This window comes from Plecotus auritus (genome assembly GCF_963455305.1).
Source record: "Plecotus auritus genome assembly, chromosome: 4".
Classification (NCBI taxonomy): domain Eukaryota; kingdom Metazoa; phylum Chordata; class Mammalia; order Chiroptera; family Vespertilionidae; genus Plecotus; species Plecotus auritus.
Window position 1 is genome coordinate 192,359,329 of NC_137775.1, and position 22,639 is coordinate 192,381,967.

The 22,639-nt window shown below is 64.5% G+C and overlaps 2 protein-coding genes and 1 long non-coding RNA gene across 3 annotated transcripts; 2 read left to right on the top strand and 1 right to left on the bottom strand.

Moving 5' to 3' along the window:
• The first annotated feature begins 873 nt into the window (after window positions 1-873).
• LOC308247665 lies at window positions 874-6,722 on the top strand. Its single transcript, XR_013960545.1, has 4 exons — window positions 874-1,029; window positions 1,281-1,359; window positions 6,114-6,202; window positions 6,490-6,722. It is a non-coding gene; the product is annotated as an uncharacterized lncRNA (long non-coding RNA).
• LOC308245979 (testis-specific serine/threonine-protein kinase 1-like) lies at window positions 2,489-5,231 on the bottom strand (the record flags this gene model as incomplete). The annotated part of the gene is made up of 1 exon (XM_080663851.1): window positions 2,489-5,231. Exon 1 carries the CDS (start codon window positions 3,824-3,826, stop codon window positions 2,489-2,491), a length of 1,338 nt encoding a protein of 445 aa, XP_080519977.1. The 5' UTR covers window positions 3,827-5,231.
• Window positions 6,723-9,160: 2,438 nt separating the features above from the next.
• Window positions 9,161-22,080, top strand: MYO1G (myosin IG). The gene is made up of 22 exons (XM_080665498.1): window positions 9,161-9,360; window positions 10,806-11,014; window positions 11,128-11,221; window positions 11,787-11,952; window positions 12,664-12,717; window positions 13,001-13,096; window positions 13,209-13,328; window positions 13,874-14,083; window positions 14,179-14,324; window positions 14,963-15,077; window positions 15,176-15,346; window positions 15,527-15,597; window positions 16,129-16,203; window positions 16,324-16,456; window positions 16,612-16,778; window positions 17,121-17,328; window positions 18,758-18,981; window positions 19,756-19,900; window positions 20,726-20,830; window positions 20,927-21,040; window positions 21,515-21,669; window positions 21,805-22,080. The coding sequence occupies exons 1-22, from the start codon at window positions 9,266-9,268 to the stop codon at window positions 21,959-21,961; spliced, it is 3,030 nt and encodes a 1,009-aa protein (XP_080521624.1). The 5' UTR covers window positions 9,161-9,265; the 3' UTR covers window positions 21,962-22,080.
• Window positions 22,081-22,639: the final 559 nt, after the last annotated feature.

Here is a 22,639-nt window from a genome sequence, read left to right on the forward strand (position 1 = left end):
GCGAGCCTCGTTTTAATAGTTACCTGGTTATTAAACCTGTCACCTACCAACCCGCAGTGGTCTGCCTCTCTCCTCATTGTCTCCGGCCGGCCGTGCAGGAAGCCAATTTCAAGTGACACCCAGGAAGCTCCCGAGGTTGTAACTCACACGACCACATGCGTCAGATAAATCGTGACGCTAACAGCCAGCTAGAACCGGTGCTTTGCCCGAAAGCACCTGGCAAAGTGGAGCCAGGCAGCAGGCCGCTGTCTTGCCACCACACCTCGCCGTCCGTCAGTACGAACCCTGCAGCACAGACCGTGCAAACCGATACCCAACAAGCCAGTGTCTGTCTCCACTGGTTCTACTCCGTGAGGGATGCCATGCCAGCTGCGTGTCCTGTCTCTGGGCTCCGACTCTCTCTGTTCCTGCTCTGCGGGGTCAGCCGGGCCCTCTGGCACGCCCCGGCCTGCAGAAGGTGCTGGGAGGCCGTGCGACTTGGAATCAGGGGGCAAGTGGGGCCCTTGCCCGGCCCCCCACCCCGGACTTCCTGGATGGTGAGACGAGCCATTAGGGATTTGCGTTCACTTGAAAAGGGCAGGGACTGGAATTCTGAAGGCAAAGGGGTCCTTCTACTTGGAACAGGGTGGACCAACATCCGCTTTCATTTGCGGGGTGCCCCTGCTCCGTTCCTCACAAGGTCGCTTCCAGGCCTTCCGGGGCCCCGCTCGCCCCCGCCCCCGCCCGGGTGGCAGGCTGGCGGCGCACCCGGCCGCACGGAGCCCTGTGTCCTCACAGGAACCGCCGACGGGCGCAGCTACCCCGCTCCAGCCCTGGCCCGGAACCCCGGAACGTCACTTCCCCTGGGCCACGGGGCGCGTGACATCGCGTGCCGCTTCCGGCGGAATGCGCGATGACGCAACATCGGCGTGCGCGGCGTGAGAGGCGGTAGCCATGGCGGGCGGTTGCGGTGCGACGGTTCTGCGAGACTGTCGTTTTCATCCGAGTCCATCGGGGGTCGCAGGCGGGGCCGGCCGAGTGCGGAGACGGGTAAGGGTCGCGGGCGGCAGGGGCGCTGGCGGGAGGGGCCTCCAGGCGGGCTCGGCGCCACCTGGACACGTGGGCCTGGGGGTGGTAGGGACGCGCTGGGGACGGGGTCTCGGAGCGGCTTCCCCAGGGGAGAGAGCCCGGCGCCTCGAGGCCTCCGGAGCTGAGCGCAGCCGTCCTACGCCGCACCCCCGCCCCGGTTCAGGGACAGTTGTCACCGACCCTACTTGTGGGTCCTGCCTGTGTTCCCGCAGGGTGTCCCCACCGGTGGAAGGACTTGAAGCAAGGCTGTGTTTGGCAGTGACATGACGGCACGGACAACCCCGAAGTCTGGTAAGTTCTCGGAGCTGGAATGGCGGGGAGTGACGTCCATTGATGAGGCTGCCATTCCCGGGTCCTGGAGGCCACCCACGTGGGCTAACTCAGCGCGGGGCGGGGCGGGGGCTGCGGGCTGCAAGCCTCCAGCGTGCTTGGGTCTGGGGTGACCCTGTGCATTCCTACCGAGCTTGCGAGAACATTTTGGAACGGTTTGAGGCCTTGCCCTGCTGCTCCGGAGCAAGGTTATAGACATTTCAGACAGTCGCTGGCTCCCTTCCGGGTCCCGGCGTGCTGGACACCGGATCTACACTGCCCCGTGGTAACCACTTGCCACGTGGGGTTGCACTAAATACAATCCTAAGTTCCGCTTCCATTCACCGCACCCACGTTCCGGGTGCTCACTAGCCACAGGGGCCAAGTGCTGCTGGGCTGCAGTGCAGATCCGCACAGCAGTCAGGTTTCTGCAGAAAGCGTTTTGGGCCTTTGGGTGCTTGCTGTGTTCTAGGCTTGTGAATTTATCTGATCATTTCCTCATAGACACTGACAAGCTCGGGGAGCCCTAGCCGGTTTGGCTCAGGGGATAGAGTGTCGACCTGAGGACTGAAGGGTCCCAGGTTCGATTCTGGCCAAGGGCACATGCCCGGGTTGCAGGCTCCATCCCCAGTGGGGGGCGTGCAGGAGGCAGCTGATCAATGATTCATCGTTGATGTTTCTATCTACCTCTCCCTTCCTCTAAAATAAATAAAAACATATTTTTAAAATAAACAAATAAAAACTTTAAAAAAAGAAAACTTGGGAAGTGGAGGAGTGGAGGCAGGTCAGCTGCGGGGAGTGGGAGTAGGGAGCAACAAGGGGGACCAGCCCTGTTCTGAGGGTCCAGGAGACAAACTAGAGAACCACTAAGTTCTGCAGTGCACGGATGGCTGGTGAGCTCCGTGTGCTGTGGGAGAGGTGGGCAGGGATGCTGGCTGAAGCTTATTAACCCTACACCCAGTTTGTGGACCAATATAGTGATTTATTGCTTCTGTAGCATGTTCAAAGGGAGGGGGGAAAGTGACAAAAATAGTGGCTCATCTGGGGGGTCGTCCTTCACCGTCTTGTGTCTCCGCCTCCGTCCCACCAGCCCCCGGGCTCTGGGAGAGGCTCACTGAGTCTGCGGGGGCTTTGGAGAGCGCCTTTCCGTGGTCTCCAGCTGCCCGGAGCCCTGCCCTTGCCCCGTCTTCTCCTGGAGCTTTGACTCTGGCGTCACCTCAGGCTGTGCCTCCTCCTGGGGCTCCACGTGGGTGATGGACTTCTTGTCAGAGCTGGGCTCAGTGGTCCGTGAGGGCTCGGGGGTCTGCGAGGGCTCGGGGGTCCGGGAGGGCTCGGGGGTCCGGGAGGGCTCAGGTTGAGTCCGGGAGGGCTCGGGGGTCCGCGAGGGCTCGGGGGCCAGGAGGCTCCCCCCGTCCTTGCTGAGGGATGTGGAGCACAGGTCCCGGGGCTTGGGCTGCACCCAGGGGTGGCTGAGGACCTCGTCGATGTGCAGCCGCCGGCTGATGTCCGGCTGCAGCATGCGGTAGATGAGGTCCTTGCACTCGCTCGTCAGGTGCTTGGAGCGCGGGAAGTTGATGCGGTGCTCCTTCTGGATGCGCAGCATCTTCTTGATGTTGGAGTCGTCGTAGGGCATGGAGCCGCAGACCATGATGTAGAGGATCACACCCAGGCTCCAGATGTCATAGACCTTGGGCTGGTAGGGGATGCCCTGCAGCACCTCGGGGGCCGCGTACGCCGCCGACCCGCAGAAGGTCTTGCTCAGGGTCAGCTGGCCGCTCTCGTCCCGCAGGCAGCGCTTGGAGAAGCCGAAGTCGGACAGCTTGACGTTGAAGTCCTTGTCGAGGAGCAGGTTCTCGCACTTGAGGTCTCGGTGGACGATGTCCAGGTCGTGGCAGTACTTGATGGCCAAGGAGAGCTGGTGGAACTTCTTGCGAGCATCCTCTTCGTGCAGGGCTCCCCGGCTTTTGATGAAGTCGAGGAGGTCACCCTGGACCCCGAGCTCCATGATAATGTAGACCTTGCCCTCTGACGTCTCAAAGATCTCGTAGGTCTTGACGATGGAGCGGTGGTTTAGCATGATCAGAATCTCAATTTCTCGGGGAAGGAATTTCTCCAAGAAGTCTGCGGGGGCTTTCTTGCGGTCAATGATCTTGACTGCCACGTTGAACTTCAGGCGCTCAGAATACGCGGATTTGACTTTTGCGTACGAGCCTTCTCCCAAATTTATCCCCATGATGTAGCCTCGTCGCTTGAGGACGGCAGCATCGTCCATGGTGCCAGGAGCACCCCGTGCCTCTGAGGCTGCCCTCTGCACCCCTGTGAGACATGGGCCAGCAGTGTCCTCACCTGCACTGGAGAGAACTCTGGGCTGGCCGGGTGGCTGTCCCTGCCTCGTGCTCTGGGGTGGAACGTTCAGCATTGTCCAGGTGACTTCCGTGGGTGAAGTCATAAAGGAAGGGTGCTTTGGGGGACGAGGCTCTGGCTTGAGCCACTGGGACTGGGAACCCAGAAGGTGGGCCAGTAGGCTGGAGCCCACGGCGGGTGGGGGGACGGGCGGCCTGCAGAGAGTGGCCTCGCACTTGGCTGGGAGGGGGTGGGGGTAGGGCTCTGGGAACCCAGAGGCAGGACTGCTGGTTGAGACGGCTGGTGGCTGTGATGGTCGGGGTCCCAGCAGGAGACAAGAACGCTGGTTGGGACCCTCAGACGGGTGTCAGTATGAAGGTGGGGGCAGGGTGTAGGAAGCCCGAATGGCAGTGACCTTTCTGGAAGAGGGTGACCTTGAGAAAGGCAGGGCTGTAGGCAGAGGCCACAATGACCCTCAGGCAAGGAGCTGGGGATACACATCCCTGACCTTTTCTCCCTTCTTCAGCCTTGGACGCCCTTGCTGTGTCCACACAGGTGGCCTGCGGGCCCAGCAGCGGGTCAGGAAGGGCAGCCTGCGGGCGGGGGTCACTCCCTTTAGGAAGCCAGGGCCCTGCCTCTCCTGGCTGGTTTGGCTGGACTCTTCACCTCCTGTGCTGCTGTGACAGGGACCCTGCAAGGGGGCGCTGGAGGGACTTGGTGCTGTGTGTTCCCTCCTGGGGTCTGCATACCCGCAGCCGGGGCTGGATCCCACGCCGAGTGCCAGTAGCTCCTGGGATGCTGTGGGTGGTGCCGGTGGAGGGGCCAGCCTTGGACAGGGGCCCTCCGCTGTGAGCCCCTTTGTCTAGCACCTGCTCGGGCCATGCCCTGAGGCGCAGCAGCTCTGGCCTCGCCTTTGGTTTCACCTTGGCCATATCCGCCCAGAGCCGTGGTCAACAAACTGCAGCTCGCGAGCCACATGCGGCTCTTTGGCCCCTTGAGTGTGGCTCTTCCACAAAATACCACGGCCTGGGCGAGTCTATTTTGAAGAAGTGGCATTAGAAGAAGTTTAAGTTTAGCCGAAACCGGTTTGGCTCAGTGGATAGAGCGTCAGCCTGTGGACTGAAAGGTCCCAGGTTCGATTCCGGTCAAGGGCACGTACCTTGGTTGCGGGCACGTCCCCAGTAGGGGGTGTGCAGGAGGCAGCTGATCGATGTTTCTCTCTCATCGATGTTTCTAACTCTCTATTCCTCTCCCTTCCTCTCTGTGAAAAATCAATAAAATATATTTTTTTTAAAAAAAAAAAAGAAGAAGAAGTTTAAGTTTAGCCGAAACCGGTTTGGCTCAGTGGATAGAGCGTCGGCCTGCGGACTGGAGGGTCCCGGGTTCGATTCCGGTCAAGGGCATGTACCTTGGTTGCGGGCACATCCCCAGTGGGAGTGTGCAAGAGGCAGCTGATCGATGTTTCTAACTCTCTATCCCTCTCCTTTCTTCTCTGTAAAAAATCAATAAAATATATTTAAAAAAAAAGTTTAAGTTTAAAAAATTTGTCTCTCCAAAGAAATGTCAATCGTTGTCCTGTTGATATTTGGCTCTGTTGACGAATGAGTTTGCCGACCACTGACCCCGTGGGAGCTGGTGCCTCTCAGAGGGCCCCTTGCAGCCAGAGGCCAGTGCGCACTGGACAGCACAGGCACCACCCCGCGGTGCTCACGGGGAGGCCAAGGCAGACAGTGGCACCTTCTGGTCCAATTCCCTTCTCCGGGCTCACCCAGCCAGAAACTGGCAGATTGCGAGTGGACACCAGGCCTTCAGCCCGCCAGACAGGCAGGGAGTGCCCTGTGTCCTTGTCCTGGTGTGAGGGCTGTTGGGTGCAGTCAGGGGTGAGCGGCAGGGCAAGAGTGGCCAGCAGGGTCCCACTCTGCCTTCTTCCTTCAGGGGACTCCTCTCCTGTCTGAGTGAAGACGTGAACACGCTGGCCTCTGCAGAGTGGCCGTCAGGAGACACTGGTGTGTCCGTGAGTCTCGTGTTCCTTCGGTTCTGGGGTGAGGCTCTGGCTGGCCTTTGGCCCAGACTGTCCTGTCGAGGTTTTTCGGAACAGTGTCGGGCGGACCAGGTAGCCTCCTCCCGAGCAGAGAGCCAGCGTGCCCTTCCGTGGTCAGTGCTCTGGCCCCTGCAGGCAGGACACCCAGCTCGCCGCGTCCCCCGTGGGAGTGGGAGCCGGTGAGCAGTGCTGCTGCCGACTGCCCACGTGACTAACCAGCTGGTTCTCGTTGAGGCCTCTGGCTTCCTCCAGGAGGGCACCCACAAACCTGGCGGGACCACCTTGTCAGCCTCGGCCTGGGGACTGCTGTGTCCCTGCCCAGCGCATGACACTTGCCATCCTCCCTCCCCAGTGTCTCAGCCCCAGGAATCCCGGGACGTGGGAACTAGAAGAGGGTTCCCTTCGGGGGCGTGAGGCTGGCGCCTCCATCCTGGAGGTCAGGTGAGTGTCCCAGGAGGGCTGCTCGACTCCTAGTGCACGAGCCTGGGCGGGCAGTTGACTGGTGTCAGGGCCCTGGGGTGAGTCTGCCAGGCATTTGGTCGCCTTTGGTTTTGGATTCGACCTGCATCCTTTCCCCGGGGACCTTCTGGTCAGCGGAGTGGGGGCTGGAGTCGGGAGTGGGAGGGAGCCCGGGTGTGGTTGAAGCTACTCTGGCCCCTGGCACCTATGGCAGCCTCTGGCCGTGTGCTTTCGTCACTGAGTGTCCCAGCAGTGTTTTGTTCTTACAGATGAAGTGGATGCTGACAGCTGGATGCCCAGGGAGGGTGCGGCAGGATCCTTGCTCTCACTGCTCCCCTCTGCAAGGAGTCGGGTTCCTGGTTCGGGGCTGGTATTGGGTGGCTCCAGGCCTGGCATCTGACCGACGTACTCGGACCCCAGGTTTTGGCCCTGTGTCTTCCGTCTGCTTCCCTCTGGCATCTGAATGAGAAACAGGGCGTTCAATAAACAGGTTTTAAATGAGTGACTGAGTCCCGCCTGCTTCTCTCCTTCCCAAAGTACCTGCGGCACAAAAAGGAAGACCTGCCGCCCTGAAGGCGTCTGGGCCAAGTCCAAGTGCCTCCCACGCCCTCATTGTGCCTTTGCAAACGGGGTGGGAGGGGGCTGCTCTCAGGACATTTCCCCTGAGATCCTGGGGTGGGTTCTGCGTCTGTGTTGGGGCCGGGTAAGGCGCCCGCAGTGTCTGTTCCATTTGACGAGTGCTGGCTGCAGCCACTATTGTGCACACAGGTTCCCCCAGCCCACACGGTCGGTCGGGAGTGACGGCCGGGCTGACGAAGCTGGTTTCGCATTCAGTTTGCTAGGGAGGACAAACGGAAGTGCGCCTGCAGGTCCTTGCACCGAGTCAAGTCGGGTCAGCCACACCTCAGCCCAGAGGGGGGGCCTCTTGACCTACGGGAAGAGGGGGGTGACCTCAGACCAGCTGGGGCCAGGCCTGCAGGTGCGAAGGGCCAGGCTGTGCTGCCCAGCTCGGCATCGCCAGGGTCCTCAAGGGGAACGCATCTTGAGGGTGGTCCCGAGGACATGGGGTGTGGAACAGCGGGCTCTCGGGGGGGAAGCCGGGGAGGGTGGGTGGGTGGGTGGGAGGTAATCAACCAAAGACCTGGTGTGCAGATGCATCACCCAGGGACACAGGCAGCAGGGTGGGGGGCGAATGAGAGGAAAAGGGACATACGTAGTACTTTAAACAATAAAGAATTATTTTTAAAAAGAAAGTGGTCCAGAGGAGACCGGAGAGGGTCCTGCTGCCCCCCACTCCTGCTGGTTCTACCTGCCCTGCCCCTGCTGCCAGGCCCTGCAGGGAAGCTGAAGGTCAGGCCACCCCCTGAGCTGCCCAGGACAAGCCTGAGGCAGACCAGCCGGCCCACAAGTCAGGCCACACCCAGGAAGGGGAAGGGTTTTGGTGTTCTGTCACCCCAGAGAAATGAGGTGGTGGATGGGGCTCCCCCAAGCTGTCCTGTGGAGGGCGTGGTGAGGGTCAGGTCCAGAGCCGGGCCTGGAAGCTGCATCCCCGGCCTGAAAAAGGTCTTGACGTTTTACATGAAAAAAATGACGGAAAGAAAACAGTGACGTGAAAATGCTGCCAAGTTCAGGTTTCATTGTCCCTGACGCTCTGTGGGGCAGCCTGTCCTTTCTGTTAATTCAAACCCCGGATGCTGACCCCAGGGCTTGGGGAAGTGAAACTGCCGCCAGCCTGCACAGAACTCCCCAGAATTCCCCGGGTTCTCCACGGCTTCGGACTGGAAAGGCCTTCAAAAGCACCAGCCCACAGCGGGCGGGGGACCCCCAGGGGGGAGCCAAAGGCTGTTCTGCTGGGAGCTTACCTGGTTTATCCTGCACTTGGATAAGCATTTTTCAGCTTGATTAAGTCTGTATTTGTTTTAAGGTACTTGAGGGGGTGGAGACAGCACATCCAAGTTATTCCAGAGCTTAGGGAGGGAGTTGATTGAAAGACAATTATTAAATAAAGCAGCTTTCTGCCCTAGCCGGTGTGGCTCAGTGGATAGAGCGTCGGCCTGCGGACTGAAGGGTCCCGGGTTGGATTCCGGTCAGGGGCATGTACCTTGGTGGCGGGCACATCCCCAGTCGGGGGCGTGCAGGAGGCAGCTGATCGATGTTTCTCTCTCATCGATGTTTCTAGCTCTCTCTTCCTCTCCCTTCCTCTCTGTAAAAAATCAATAAAATACATATTTTTAAAAAAAAGTGGCTTTCTGAGTGCAGAATCCCAAGGGCAGCACATGGATGCGTCTGGGAAACAGCAGCCCGCCCTGTCGAGGGGAGGACGGCAGAGCACCACCTGCCCCACCCGGAGGACACCTGTGGTCAAGGATGCCGTTCAGGCACAAAACTGAGCGGCTGCTCACTGGCCGGTGGACAGAGCGAGGGGACCGGAGGCTGGTCCTGGTCGTCCCCACTGAGGGGTCGGTGGGCGGCCGGCACAGGGAGGGGCCTCTGGGACACGCCAGGGCAGGTGAATCCGGCCCCGCCCGCCCTACGGCAGGTCCCAGGCAAAGCGGGTCTTGTCCTTCACGTCCTGGCGTCTCCACACCAAGGACTGTTACCGCCTGGGCCCGCTGTCACCAAGGGGCCCTGTGCCCACCCACACCCGCCAGGCCCGGGGCAGAGCTGACAGCCACTGGGGTGGGGTGACAGGAATCGTCCCTCTGGGCTGCAGGGCGCTCCCTGGGGCAGCACTGGGACCTGGGCGGCCGCTGTTGGGCGCGAGGCTGCTGGGTGAGGGCGGGTTGGGGACGGGTGGGCTTCCTCTGGGCAGGAGGAACCGCCTGCCCGGCCCCCACGGCCCCCACGTTAGGCGGCCCGCCCAGGAAGCAGGGGTCAGAGCCCCTCACAGGGCGGGAGGCAGCCCCTCCCGGGCCAGAACCCACTTCCTACTTCACCACACGGGGAGGCGAGGCGGCGGGGAGAGCTGTGGGCAGAGGCCGGGCCTGCTCCCTCCGCCCTGCGGGAAGGTCGGCGACCTGGCCCGGCTCTGGTGCTCCCGGCAGGATGGAGGACGAAGAAGGCCCTGAGTACGGCAAAGCGGACTTCGTGCTTTTGGACCAGGTGACCATGGAGGACTTCATGGAGAACCTGAAGCTCAGGTGGGCCCAGCCGTCCCCGCTCCCGCTCCCGCTCCCTGAGGAGCGGGGGACACACACAGCCACCCAGACCCCCGTCTGGGCCTGGGTCACTGCAGGGGGCATGGCAGCCAGGCAGGACTGACCCCTCAGGGCCAGGTGGCTGGCCAGTTCTGGCACCGCCTCCCCAGGCCCCTGCCTCCCACACAACCCATGGTTTCCTGCCCAGCACCCAAAGCAGCTCCCCGATGGGGGGGCACCCCATCCCCCTCGTGGGGCCCGGCTGAGCCCTGGGTGCTCTGAGGGAGTGCGCAGCTGAATGAGTCTTGGGGTGAGTGTGGGGTGCTGCAGGGCACAACTGGGAGCATGACCTGGGGCCCAGTTTCCAAAGGAGGAGGGCAGAGGGCAGGGAGGAGCCGGATCAGGAGGTGCCTGGGGGCTGCCTGGGCAGGGGGCGGGGGGCGGGCGGAAGGCAGGCCCCTGGGAGATTGTGGAGTTGGAGGACAGAGTGAGCTCTTTTTTTTTTTTTTAATATATTTTATTGGTTTTCTACAGAGAGGAAGGGAGAGGGATAGAGAGTTAGAAACATCAATGAGAGAGAAACATCCATCAGCTGCCTCCTGCACGCCTCCTACTGGGGATGTGCCCGCAACCAAGGTACATGCCCTTGACGGGAATTGAACCTGGGACCCTTGAGTCTGCAGGCCAATGCTCTATCACTGAGCCAGACAGGTTAGGGCATGAGCTCTTTCTGTGGCACTGAGCTGGGCATGATGGCAGTTCATTCACACAAACCAACTCACAGGACGGCCCCCCCTCCCCGTCCCAACCCAGATGCTGAGCCCGGCCACAGCCACTCAGCGGGCACAAGAGAACGTGTCCGCGAGGGTCCTGGGTGCCGGGAGAGGGTGTGGCCAGGGAACCCCGCAGTCAGAGGCCAGGTGGCTGAGGAAGAGGAACCCCGATGGGTGCCGGGGAAAAGGCAGCTCCCACACACCCCGGGGCAGTCCCGCCTGGCTCCCCGAGACGCAGGCACCCCCGCCGGTGGCTGGTTCCTGAAGGGAAGGGTTGAGAGATCAGGAGGTGTTGGGGGCTCCCTCCTTGCGCCCCTCCCAGGCCCTGCCATCTGGGTGGGGCTGGGTGGGGTTCCTTTCTGCCACTGGGTCCCCGCCCAGGCCCAGGCCCAGGCCCAGGCGAACAGGAAACAGCGGAGGCTCCTCCCTCTGCCTCCAGCCCGTGTCTGCTTCCTACCTGCGGGCTCTGCCTGCTCAGGGTGGCTCCGGGCAAGTCCAGTCCCTTCATTAGATGGGTGGCCACCATTCCTGTGCCATCAGGACCCCATGGAGAGCAGTGGGGGTGGGATCCAGGAAGACTCAGGGCCTCCACCCTCCCCTCTCCCGGGTGGGCCAGGGCCCGGGAGCTGGGTGCTGGGCCTGAGGGCTGAGGCGCGGCCCTGCCCTGCCTGCCAGGTTCGAGAAGGGCCGCATCTACACCTACATCGGCGAGGTGCTGGTGTCGGTGAACCCCTACCAGGAGCTGCCCCTCTACGGGCCCGAGGCCATCGCCAGGTACCAGGGCCGTGAGCTGTACGAGCGGCCGCCCCACCTGTACGCCGTGGCCAACGCCGCCTACCGGGCGATGAAACGCAGGGCCAGGGACACCTGCATCGTGATCTCAGGTACCGCCTGGCCCGCAGCCTCATTTCTGAGTGGTGGGCGGTGATTGGACACCAGGGGAGCGGTGGGCCCAGGCCCAGGAGCCGCCCATTCTGCCTGTCCATCTGTCCGGCAGGGGAGAGCGGGGCGGGGAAGACGGAGGCCAGCAAGCACATCATGCAGTACATCGCGGCCGTCACCAACCCCAGCCAGAGGGCCGAGGTGGAGAGGTGAGGGCAGCCGGGCTGGGCGGGGTCTGGACCGCAGGAGGCACCGAGTCCCTGGCGAGGGGAGGGGAGGCTCAGCGCCGGGGCACCTGCCAAGGTGGGGGATGGCGGGGGGGAGCGGAGAAGGAGAAGGTGGCCTGCCCGGGGCCCCATGGAGCCCAGCCAGGTACCGGTGAGGCCGGCCGGGAGCTGGAAATCAGGGCTTGCTCCCCAGCCTTGAGGAGCGGTTTCCTGTGGGGGAACCTGCTCTTCCTGTGACATGGAGTGACGAGGGGCTTGTGGGGAAGACGCCGCTGAGCACCCGTGGCCAGCAGCTGCTCCCCCGGCCGCTGGAGGTCGAAGGCGGAGGGTCCAGACCCAGCTCCTCGCTGCAGGCTGCAGCTGGCGGGGAGGCGGGAGGTGACCTGGCCTGGCACAGGGGCCCGAGGGCCTCGCCGGTGGCTCAGGGTGAAGGGCCGCCCGCAGCCTGCAAGGGGAAGCGGGCAGGGCTCGGCCCGGGACACCGCAGGGTAAACAGGGACCCCGGCTCGAGGTCTCCGCGTGCAGCCCCGCCCTGCGCCCCGTTCAGGGTCAAGGACGTGCTGCTCAAGTCCACCTGCGTGCTGGAGGCCTTCGGGAACGCCCGCACCAACCGCAACCACAACTCCAGCCGCTTCGGCAAGTACATGGACATCAACTTCGACTTCAAGGGAGACCCCGTCGGGGGGCACATCCACAGCTACTTGCTGGAGAAGGTGGGTGGGCCCTTGGACCGAAGGGTCCCGGGTTCGATTCCCGTCGAGGACACGTACCTCGGTTGCAGGCTCTGTCCCCCGGCTTGGTCTGGGCACGTGCGGGACACAACCGATCAATATGAGTGGATGTGTCTCTCTCACATCGATGTTTCTCTCTCCGTGTCTCTCCCCTTCCCTTCCACTCTCTCTAAAAATCAACGGAAAAATATCCTCAGGTGGGGATTAACAAAAATACATAAATGTGAATTAGCCTGTATGTTTAAAAAGAAAAGAAAAGGTGGGTTACGCCCTAGCCGGTTTGGCTCAGTGGATAGAGCGTCGGCCTATGGACCGAAGGGTCCCGGGTTCGATTCCAGTCAAGGGCATGTACCTTGGTTGCGGGCACATCCCCAGCAGGCGGCGTGCAGGAGGCAGCTGATCAATGTTTCTCTCTCATCGATGTTTCTAACTCTCTCTCCCTCTCCCTTCCTCTCTGTAAAAAATCAATAAAATATATTTTAAAAAAAGAAAAGAAAAGGTGCTTCCCAGGCCTCCCTCAAGGCCCACGGCCCTGGGCAGGGACCCACCTTCTTTGATGTCCCAGAGGCACAGATGGGGCTCCCTCTGTGGCCAGGCCAGCCACTCTGCTCCCTCACTGCCCCGGAGCTCTGGGGCCTGTCCCCTGGGGGTCCCCATCCACCCATTCACGCCCAGCTTCCCCTCTCTCCTCAGTCTCGGGTCCTCAAGCAGCACGTGGGTGAGAGGAACTTCCACGCCTTCTATCAGGTGAGCCAGGCAGGCAGGTGGGCAGACAGGGCAGCCCTTCCCCCCCCCCCCCTCGGCCCACTCTCGCTGGGGGGGTTCCCTGGACACAGCACGTCTGCCTCTGCCCCTGAGGCGCCTTCTGCCTGGACCTTGGTGGTGTCCACAGTGCGTCTGAGCCTGCAGGGGGCTCTCCCCACACAAGGGCAGTGTCCACACCGCCACGAGCTCCCCTGGCTGGCGGGGTCATCCGGGCTGAAGGGACCTCTGTGCTGTCCCGGGCCTGACCCCAGGGTGTGTCCCGCAGGTGCTGCGAGGCTGTGAGGATGCAGAGCTGCAGAAGCTGCACCTGCAGAGAAACCCCGCCCTGTACAGCTTCACCCGCCAGGGCGCGGGGCTCAGTGTGAGTGGGGCTCCGCGGACACCAGGGTGCTGGCCGTCAGGCATCTGCGGGGCCTGGGGGCAGGATGCAGTGGGTGAGCACGCGCTGGGGTGCTGAGCCCCCTCTCCCCCAGGCCTCGGAGAGCGAGGAGAGGAGCCACCACCGGGCGGTGATGGAGGCCATGCAGGTGATCGGCTTCAGCGCTGAGGAGATGGGGTCTGTGCGCCGGATCCTGGCTGCCATCCTGCACCTGGTGAGCCTGCTGCCTGGGCTGGGCCACCTCCACCTGCTGCCCTGTCCTCATGCCGCCCCGGGGGTGGGGGGGCAGGGGGAGACTGGCCTCTGACAGCGCAGCCACGGAGCTGCCCCTCCTCCCAGCTGCCTGGGCTGTGGGCTCCCTCCACCCTGAGCCGTGGGCCCTGTGTGCCCAGGATGCGGCGGGCAGGCCTGCAAGCTGCCTGGTCCGTGTCGGGTGGATGAGCCCACAGCAGGAAGGGCAGTCCCACCCGTAAGCCGGGCGTTGGGACCTGCCTGGTGCTTCTGACGCTTGAGGGCTTGTGGCTTTGGGCAGGCCGCTCGGAGCCCTCGTCCTCTCTGAGGTACTCTCTGCGGGGGGCGGGGAGGGGGCGGGCGTAGCTCAGAGCCAGCATGCTTGGCTGGCAGGAAGCCTCTGGCTGCTGGGGGGCCCCTCATCTTGGGCTGAGTCCCTGCCATCCCTTCCTTCTTCCTGGGGGCAAAGGTATGCCAGCTCCTCCCCGGCCCGTGCAGCCTGAATCTCCCCCGCTTCCCCATCACCAGGGAAATATCGAGTTTGTGGAGATGGAGGAGGGGCAGCTGGCTGTGGCTGAGGAGGTGCTGGTGGACCACGTGGCCGAGCTGACGGCCACCCGCAGGGAGCAGGTGCTGCGCTGCCTGCTGGCCCGCACCGTGGCCTCGGGGGGCAGGGAAGTCATTGAGAAGGGCCACACGGCGGCCGAGGCCAGCTACGCTCGGGACGCCTGCGCCAAGGTACTCTGGGGACGGGCAGCCTGGGGAGGAACCCAGGAGGCCTTCCTGGGGGAGGCAACGTCAAACGCAGCCTGAAGCAGCCCGGCTCTCCCCAGGCAGTGTACCAGCGGCTGTTTGAGTGGGTGGTGAACCGGATCAACAGCGTCATGGAACCCCGGGGCAGGGACGCCCGGCGGGATGGCAAGGACACGGTCATTGGCGTGTTGGACATCTACGGCTTCGAAGTGTTCCCTGTCAACAGGTGGGGGACCCAGCTCCGGCCCCAACCTCCGGGGCCCCTGCCGTCCCGGGGAGCTGGGTTGGCTGGGGAGTAAGATGTCTGGTGTCCGTCCTGGCTGGTCCCTGACCCCAGGTCCGGTCCGTGGTGCCCAGGAAGGGGAAATCCCGAGCCACTTCCCCTCACTGGGGGCAAAGGAAGGGACTATCTCTGGTGAGGCCATGGGGGCCTGGCGCTGGGTCCTGAGAGCTCCCTTCAGGGCGCTGCTGGGCTGGGGCTGGGGCGGGGCTGGGGCTGGGGCTGGGGCTGGGGCTGGGGCTGGGGCGGGGCTGGGGCTGGGGCTGGGCTGGGGCTGGGGCTGGGGCTGGGGCTGGGGCTGGGGCTGGGGCTGGGGCTGGGCTGGGGCTGGGGCTGGGGGCTGGGCTGGGGCTGGGGCTGGGGCTGGGCTGGGGCTGGGGCTGGGGCTGGGGCTGGGCTGGGGCTGGGGCTGGGGCTGGGCTGGGCTGGGGCTGGGCTGGGGCTGGGGCTGGGGCTGGGGGCTGGGCTGGGGCTGGGGCTGGGGCTGGGCTGGGGCTGGAGCTGGAGCTGGGGCTGGGCTGGGGCTGGGGCGGGCAGGCGTCGGTAGCCCACGGGCCGAGCATGACGCTGGCGGCCTGGCCCAGCTTCGAGCAGTTCTGCATCAACTACTGCAACGAGAAGCTGCAGCAGCTGTTCATCCAGCTCATCCTGAAGCAGGAGCAGGAGGAGTACGAGCGCGAGGGCATCGCCTGGCAGAGCGTGAGTGCCCGCCGCCCCTGTGCCCCGTGGCCCGGCGGGGAGCCCCCCGCCCCCCACCCACCGCTCGCTCTTCCGCCCTCCCCCTCCCCCTCCCCCAGGTGGAGTTCTTCAACAACGCCACCATCGTGGACCTGGTGGAGCGGCCGCACCGCGGCATCCTGGCCGTGCTGGACGAGGCCTGCTGCAGCGCGGGCACCATCACCGACCGCATCTTCCTGCAGAGCCTGGACACGCACCACCGCCACCACCCGCACTACACCAGCCGTCAGGTGCCCGCCCCCCGCGGTCGCCCACCCCTCACCCCAGCTTGTCCCGGAGCTGGCCAGCACCCACAGGTGCCACGCTGGCATCTCAGCAGGGCCGTGGTGTGGCCCAGCCTCCCCTGCAAGACTGCCCCCCCCGCCCTGCAGACCCCCTTCTACACCTTGACCCTGGCTGTCCCCCCACAGCTCTGCCCCACGGACAAGACCATGGAGTTCGGCCGCGACTTCCGGATCAAGCACTATGCAGGGGACGTCACGTAAGGTCCCATCCTCCCTTTTGCCCCTCCAATTTTTTTTTTAATTTTTATGTATCTTTATTGGTTTTAGAGAGGAAGGGAGAGGGAGAGAGAAACACCAATGATGAGAGAGAATCATGGATCGGCTGCCTCCTGCACGCCACCTCCACTGGGGATCGAGCCCGCAACCCAGTCATGACCGGGAATCGAACCTGGGACCCTTCAGCCTGCAGGCCAGCACTCTATCCACCGAGCCAAGCCAGCTAGGACAAAAATATATTTTACAAACACACACACACAGACCGTGACTTGGGAGTTCCTGGCTGCAATGCAGTTGCTGATGCCCAGGCGCTTTTCTGAGCACAGAGAGGTGCGGTGACTTGTCCCAGGTCACACAGCATGGACGCGCTAGAGCAGGATTCAGGGCTGTGAGATTTGGGTCCAGAGCCGGGGCACAACACTGGACTCTCTTTAGGAGAAAAACTGCCAGGGGAGGGGGAGGACAGGGGCGGGGGAGGCGGCCCCTGTCCCTCACGCCTGCCCGTCCCCCAGGTACTCGGTGGTGGGCTTCATCGACAAGAACAGAGACGCCCTCTTCCAGGACTTCAAGCGGCTGCTGTACAACAGGTGAGTGCGCAGGGCCGCAGGCTTGGGGGTGCCCTGCCCGCAGGGGAAAGCTACAGCTCACTGGGGCGGGGGGGGGGGGGGGTGCCTCCCGAGGGCCGCTCCATGTGCCCGTGTCCACAGCTCGGACCCCACGCTGCAGGCCATGTGGCCAGAGGGGCAGCAGGACATCACCGAGGTGACCAAGCGCCCCCTGACGGCCGGCTCGCTCTTCAAGAACTCCATGGTGGCCCTGGTGGACAACCTGGCCTCCAAGGTGCCAGCCGCCCCGTCCTCTCAGGGCCTCGTGGGCGCCCCCTACCCGCCCCTGCGCGTCCTGGGTGGGGGAGGGATGTGGTTTCCCTCCGCTCTGAGCCCCCTGCGGGCGGCGGGGTCCCCGGTAAGACGCTGCCCGCCCCGCCCCGCCCCCAGGAGCCCTTCTACGTGCGCTGCCTCAAACCCAACCAGGACAAGGCGGCCGCGCGGCTGGACGAGGCGCACTGCCGCCACCAGGTCGCCTACCTGGGGCTCCTGGAGAACGTGAGGGTCCGCAGGGCCGGCTTCGCCTCCCGCCAGCCGTACCCGCGCTTCCTGCTCAGGTACAGCCCAGCCCGCTTCCCGTCCCCGTGGGTCCGAGGGGCGAGGCGAGACGGGGGTCCCGAAAGCCGCTTCTCAGACCTGCACGCGGGAGCGGACTCGCTGTGACCGCGGGACCAAGTCCACGGACCCACGGGGACACAGGAGTGGGCCAGGGGCAGGGGCAGGGCTAGGGGCAGAGCAGGGACAGGGGAGGGTGGGGTTTGTTGGGGGCTGGAGGGGGCGTGAGTGTGGATGTGGGCGGGGCTAGTGTGTGAGTGGCATGTGGGGGAGGGTGGGGAGGGGCGGCTGCACCCCCTGCCCCTCCCCAGGGCCTGGCACCCACCGCCTGCCCGTGGTGACAGGTACAAGATGACCTGCGAGTACACGTGGCCCAACCACCTGCTGGGCTCGGACCGCGAGGCCGTGGGCGCCCTCCTGGAGCAGCACGGGCTGCAGGGGGACGTGGCCTTCGGGCGCAGCAAGCTCTTCATCCGCTCGCCGCGGACGCTGGTGACTCTAGAGCAGAGCCGCGCGCGCCTGGTGCCCATCATCGTGCTGCTGCTGCAGAAGGTGCGCTGCGGGAGCCCTCGGGTTGTGGGGGGGCGGGCGTGCACGTGGGAGAGCGGGAGGGGGGAGGGCGTGCACGTGGAGGGGCGTGCTCACCGGCCCACGGCACTTTCTCCAGAGGACAGGGGCTGTCCACCCCTCCCACAGCCCTCTGCTTTTCACTTTTCAAACCCACAGAAAAGCTGAAAGACTCACACAGGTTGCCACTCACGGCGTCGCTAGGTCGTGGGCCCCAGCCCCTGTCTGCGTCCCTGTCTCCCTGTCTCTCTCTCCACACCCACACAGACAGACACTCATGCGCAGATCTGCATTTTCTGAGATACAAAGTAGCGCCACCGCCACCCTAGCACTTCAGCAGGCAGGCAGCCGCCTTTGTGGCAGAACCCCACCCCTGATACAATGTATCCTCCTGTCTGAGCACCTGCCACGTGGGCCGCACCCTATTTCCACGCGCGCCCGCTGTTACCTGTTCCACTCGCGGAAACCCAGAATCCCATCCAGTGACGCGGGCGGGCACACTGCAGCTCCCTCCAACACACAGGCATTGGTGTTGTTGTTTTAAATCTTCACCCAAGCAGTGAGGCTATTTCTCCATTGATTTTTTTTAAGAGAGTGGAAGGGAGGGAGGGGGGGAGAGAGAGAGAGAGAGAGAGACACATCGATTGGCTGCCTCCCACACACCCCAATAAGGGCAGAAAGGATCGAACCTGCAACCCAGGTATGTGCCCTTGACCCGGAATCAAACCCTGGACCTCTGGTGCGAAGGCCAGTGAGCCACACCGGCCAGGACCAGGGACTGGGGCACACACTGTTGTCCAGGACAATGGGTGTAGCAAGTTCTCGCTGATCCCTGCCGACAGGCGCCTCACCTCAGCTTCCCCATCCTCTCCCGTCTGTGCCATTCGGTCCGGAAGTGGCGATCCAGGCACCATTGCTTGAGTCCGTTTTAATCGTGGTCCCCGGGGCTGCCGCTGCCGGCCTGTGGTCGGTGTGGATGGCTGTGGTCCGGGACGCCCCTCCCTCTAGGGGTCCCTGGGAGTGGGAGGTTAGGGCAGGGCAGGTTCCAGGTGGACACCTCGCAGGTGGGGAAGGGCTTCCTCTGCTCCTGTACCTCGTCATGTGCCTCCTCCCTTCCCTGGGGGCACTTGGGGGTCCCGAGCTGTGTGTGTTGGGGGTGGGGTGGGGGGCTCAGCTTAAAGGGCCTGGCTCAGGTGAGCAGCTTTCCCCAGAGCTGGGCAGAGGCTGGGGCAGGGCCAGGTGGGGGCGGTTCCCGGGAGCCAGGGCAGGGGAGCCCCGACCAGCACTCAGGCTGGGGGTGGAGCAGCCCAGCGGGGTGTTTTCCAGGGGCGGGGTTGCGGGGGCGGGGCCTGGCTGGGCCTGACCGTGCCGCCCTGACCCTGTTCTCCCCCCGTCCCCCCCCTCCCCCCGCCAGGCCTGGAGGGGCACCCTGGCGCGGTGGCGCTGCCGCCGCCTGCGCGCCGTCTACACCATCATGCGCTGCTACCGGAGGCACAAGGTGCGCGCTCACCTGGCGGAGCTGCACCAGCGGTTCCAGGCCGCGCGGCAGCCCCCGCTCTTCGGCCGCGACCTGGCCTGGCCGCCGCCCCCGGCCGTGCTGCAGCCGTTCCAGGACGCCTGCCGCGCGCTCTTCTGCAGGTACCGCCCGCGCCCGCGCTCCTTCCCGCGAAACTGGTACCCCCCAACCACGGCCTCCGAGCCCCGCGCGGCCGGCTGGACACATGGGGAAAGCTGGCTGCTCCACAGTTTGTTTAATTTATTTTATTGATTTTTACAGAGAGGAAGGGAGAGGGAGAGAGAGTTAGAAACATCGATCAGCTGCCTCCTGCACACCTCCTCCTGGAGATGTGCCCGCAACCACCGTACATGCCCTTGACCGGAATCGAACCTGGGACCTTTCAGTCCGCAGGCCGACGCTCTATCCACTAAGCCAAACCAGTTAGGGCTCCACAGCTTTTTTGTTTGTTTGCTTTTAAAAATATAACTTTATTGATTTCAGAGAGGAAGGGAGAGGGAGAGAGAGCACCCCCACTACTGGGAATCGAGCCCACAATCCCAGCATATGCCCCTGACCTGAATCGAACCTGGGACCCCTCAGTCCGCAGGCCAACGCTCTACCCACTGAGCCCAACCGGCCAGAACTCCACAGTTGGTAGCAGACCCTGCGGTCCCACCACACTGGGCATCGGAGGGGACACAGGCCTGCAGGGAGGGTGGCAGCTGGGGCTGGGAGTAGGGGCTTTGCAGGCCGAGTAGGAGTTCTCCGGGAGGAGGGCCACAGGGTGACCAGCAGGCTCAGAGCAGGAGGGGTGCTGGGTCATGCCTGGTGGTTAGGGCCAGGCTGAGAGTGAGGGGCAGGACCTGGGGGGGAACGTGGGCTGCTCAGGCCCCTCTGAGCACCTGTCCCTGCAGGTGGCGGGCACGGCAGCTGGTGAAGAACATCCCCCCCTCGGACATGGCCCAGATCAAGGCCAAGGTGGCTGCCATGGGGGCGCTGCAGGAGCTGCGGCCGGACTGGGGCTGCCGGCGGGCCTGGCTGCGGGACTACCTGTCCTCCGTGAGTGCCAGGCTGGGCCGGAGGGGCCTCTCCTCCGAAGTTTAAGTGGTTTTGTTGTGTGTGTTTTTTAAATATATTCTTACTGATTTCAGAGGAAGGGAGAGGGAGATAGATAGAAACATCAATGATGAGAGAGAATCGTTGATCCGCTGCCTCCTTCACACCCCACACTGGGGATCGAGCTCGAAACCGGGGCATGTGCCCCAACCGGGAATCGAACCGGGACCTCCTGGTTCATAGGTCCACGCTCCACTGAGCCCCGCTCCGTTCTGTTTTCACTGCTCCTCTGCCCTGTTCCCATTCCCCGCCCCCCCATTCTAAGGCCGACCCCCTTATTCTCAAGAACATCGTCCCCCCATTCTGAGGTACAGTCCAACCCCGTCCTCAGACACAGCCCCCCCAAGGCCGGTTGGCACCCCGGCCAGGGCTCCCCTTGGCCCTCAGTGGGTGGGTGCTGCCCGCAGGCCCCTGGCCTGGATTGCAGGAGATGAGGCCCAGGGGCCTGGGTTGGCCCAGGTGGGCGTTGGCATGGGGGGCCGGGTCCCCGCTGGCTGCTGCCTTCTCGGCGTCCATCTGTCCAGGCCCCGGGGCCTGAGGAGCAGGCGGGGGCCGGCGTGGAGGGCAGAAACCTGATGTCTTGACCCTCAGGCCGTGAGGTCTGTGCTGCCCTCAGGACCCGGGTAGGGGGTGGCCCAGCAAGGGCGGTGCCCGCCCGGCCCGACGGGGGTTCCCGAGGTTGGGGGGGGGGCTGTACCACTCACCCAGAGGGGCTGCCAGTCCAACATGGTCCCAGACCCCGTCCCAAGCTGCCCCATCTGCGCTCAGGCCGCCGACAACCCTGCCGCCTCCAGCCTGTTCGCTCAGCGCCTGAAGGCGCTCCGGGACAAGGACGGCTTCGGGGCCGTGCTGTTCTCCAGCCACGTCCGCAAGGTGAGGGGGGGGGGGGAGGTGAGCGGTGGGAGGTGAGCGGTGGGCGGGGCGGGGCTGGGGGTGCTGGTGGCACTGACCCCGGCGCCTGCCCCCAAGGTGAACCGCTTCAACAAGAGGCGGGACCGGGCCCTGCTGCTCACCGACCGGCACCTGTACAAGCTGGAGCCCGCCCGGCAGTACCGGGTGATGCGGGCCGTTCCCCTGGACTTGGTGAGCCTGTGGGGACCGGGAGCAGCGTCCATGGGCCCCTCCCCTCCCGCCTGCCTGGGGTGCCTGGAACTTTCTAGAACAGTCTCCGCTCAGGATGCCCGCCCCCAGAAGCAGCCTGCATGGCTTCCTGTGTCCCCACCACTCCCTACTCAGCCCCCAGGTGGGCCTCTCCCCACACCTGTGCCGCTCCCGCTGGGCGATCTCCCACTCCCCCCAGTCCTGTGGCTCACTGGCTCCGGGAGCCCCAGCTCCTGTGCCCGCGGGGCAAGGATTGGCCCGGGCGGGTCCAGGTCCCTGTGGCAGACCCGGGGGTGTGGGTGCTTAGGCTGAATGGAAGGCCAGCCGCTCAGCCCCACCAGTGCAGCAGGCGGAAGGCGACCTGGGGACCCACGGAGGAGCAGCGGGTGGGGCCCCAGAGGCTGGGGCCTGGGGGGTCAGAGGAGGACTTGCTCCCCTTGACCCTGACCCCCCCAGGTGACGGGGCTGAGCGTGACCAGCGGGCGGGACCAGCTGGTGGTGTTGCATGCGAAGGGTCAGGACGACCTGGTGGTGTGTCTGCACCGCTCGAGGCCGCCGCTGGACAACCGCGTGGGGGAGCTGGTGGGCGTGCTGGCCGCACACTGCCAGGGGTGAGCTGGGGGGGCCGGGGGGGTTCGGGTCCTCGGGGCTTGCCCCCCTGCCTGTCTCCCCACCTGCCCACTTGTCCCCCTGCCTGCCCGCCCGGCCCCTGCCCGTCCGCACCTAACCTCTCCCGTCCGCTCCAGGGAGGGCCGCCCCCTGGAGGTCCGTGTGTCCGACTGCATCCCCCTGAGCCAGCGCGGCGCCCGGCGCCTGGTCTCCGTGGAGCCCCGGCCCGAGCAGCCCGAGCCCGACTTCCGCTGCAGCCGCGGCGCCTTCGCCCTCCTGTGGCCGAGCGGCTGAGCCCTTCCGACGTGCGGGCGGCCAGCCCCGCCTCCCCAGCAGCGACCGCCCCTCCGCCCGCCCGCCCGCCCGCCCCTTGAGAACCCCAGCGCCCGGCAATAAAGGACTTAAAGGACGTCACGCCTGCCTGCCCGTGGGCATGTGTCTGTGGGTGGACGTCACGCCTGCCCGTGGGCATGTGTCTGTGGGTGGACGTCACGCCTGCCCGTGGGCATGTGTCTGTGGGTGGACGTCACACCTGCTTGTAAATGCCACCCCAGCATCTCTGCTGACCCTGTGGTCTGAGAGGAAACCTTGTCCTTTCCACCCAGGCTGCTCCCCGTCCCCCACTGTGGGGTCCAGACTGTCCCCCCAACATGGACCCTTCCCTGAAGGGCTCAGCCCTCTGAGGCTTCCCCTTGTCACTGTCCTGGGCACTCGGGGTCGCCTCCTGCCTGGTCCGTGTCCGGCCGCTCCTGCCCCGGGAGAGCTGCTGTCTCTGCCCAGCCTGGAGGTCCGGCCTGGGGGGCTGCAGCCGCCCCGCCTGCCCACAGCGCACCCCCACATGGACACGGCTGCCCTGGACACAGGCGGCCTCGCCCTTTGTGGTCCTGCAGGCGGCTGTGCAGGCTGCTGAGGGCTGTGGGCATCCCCGGCTGACACAAGGCTCAGGGTGGGAGCCTGGGGGGGACCGCACAC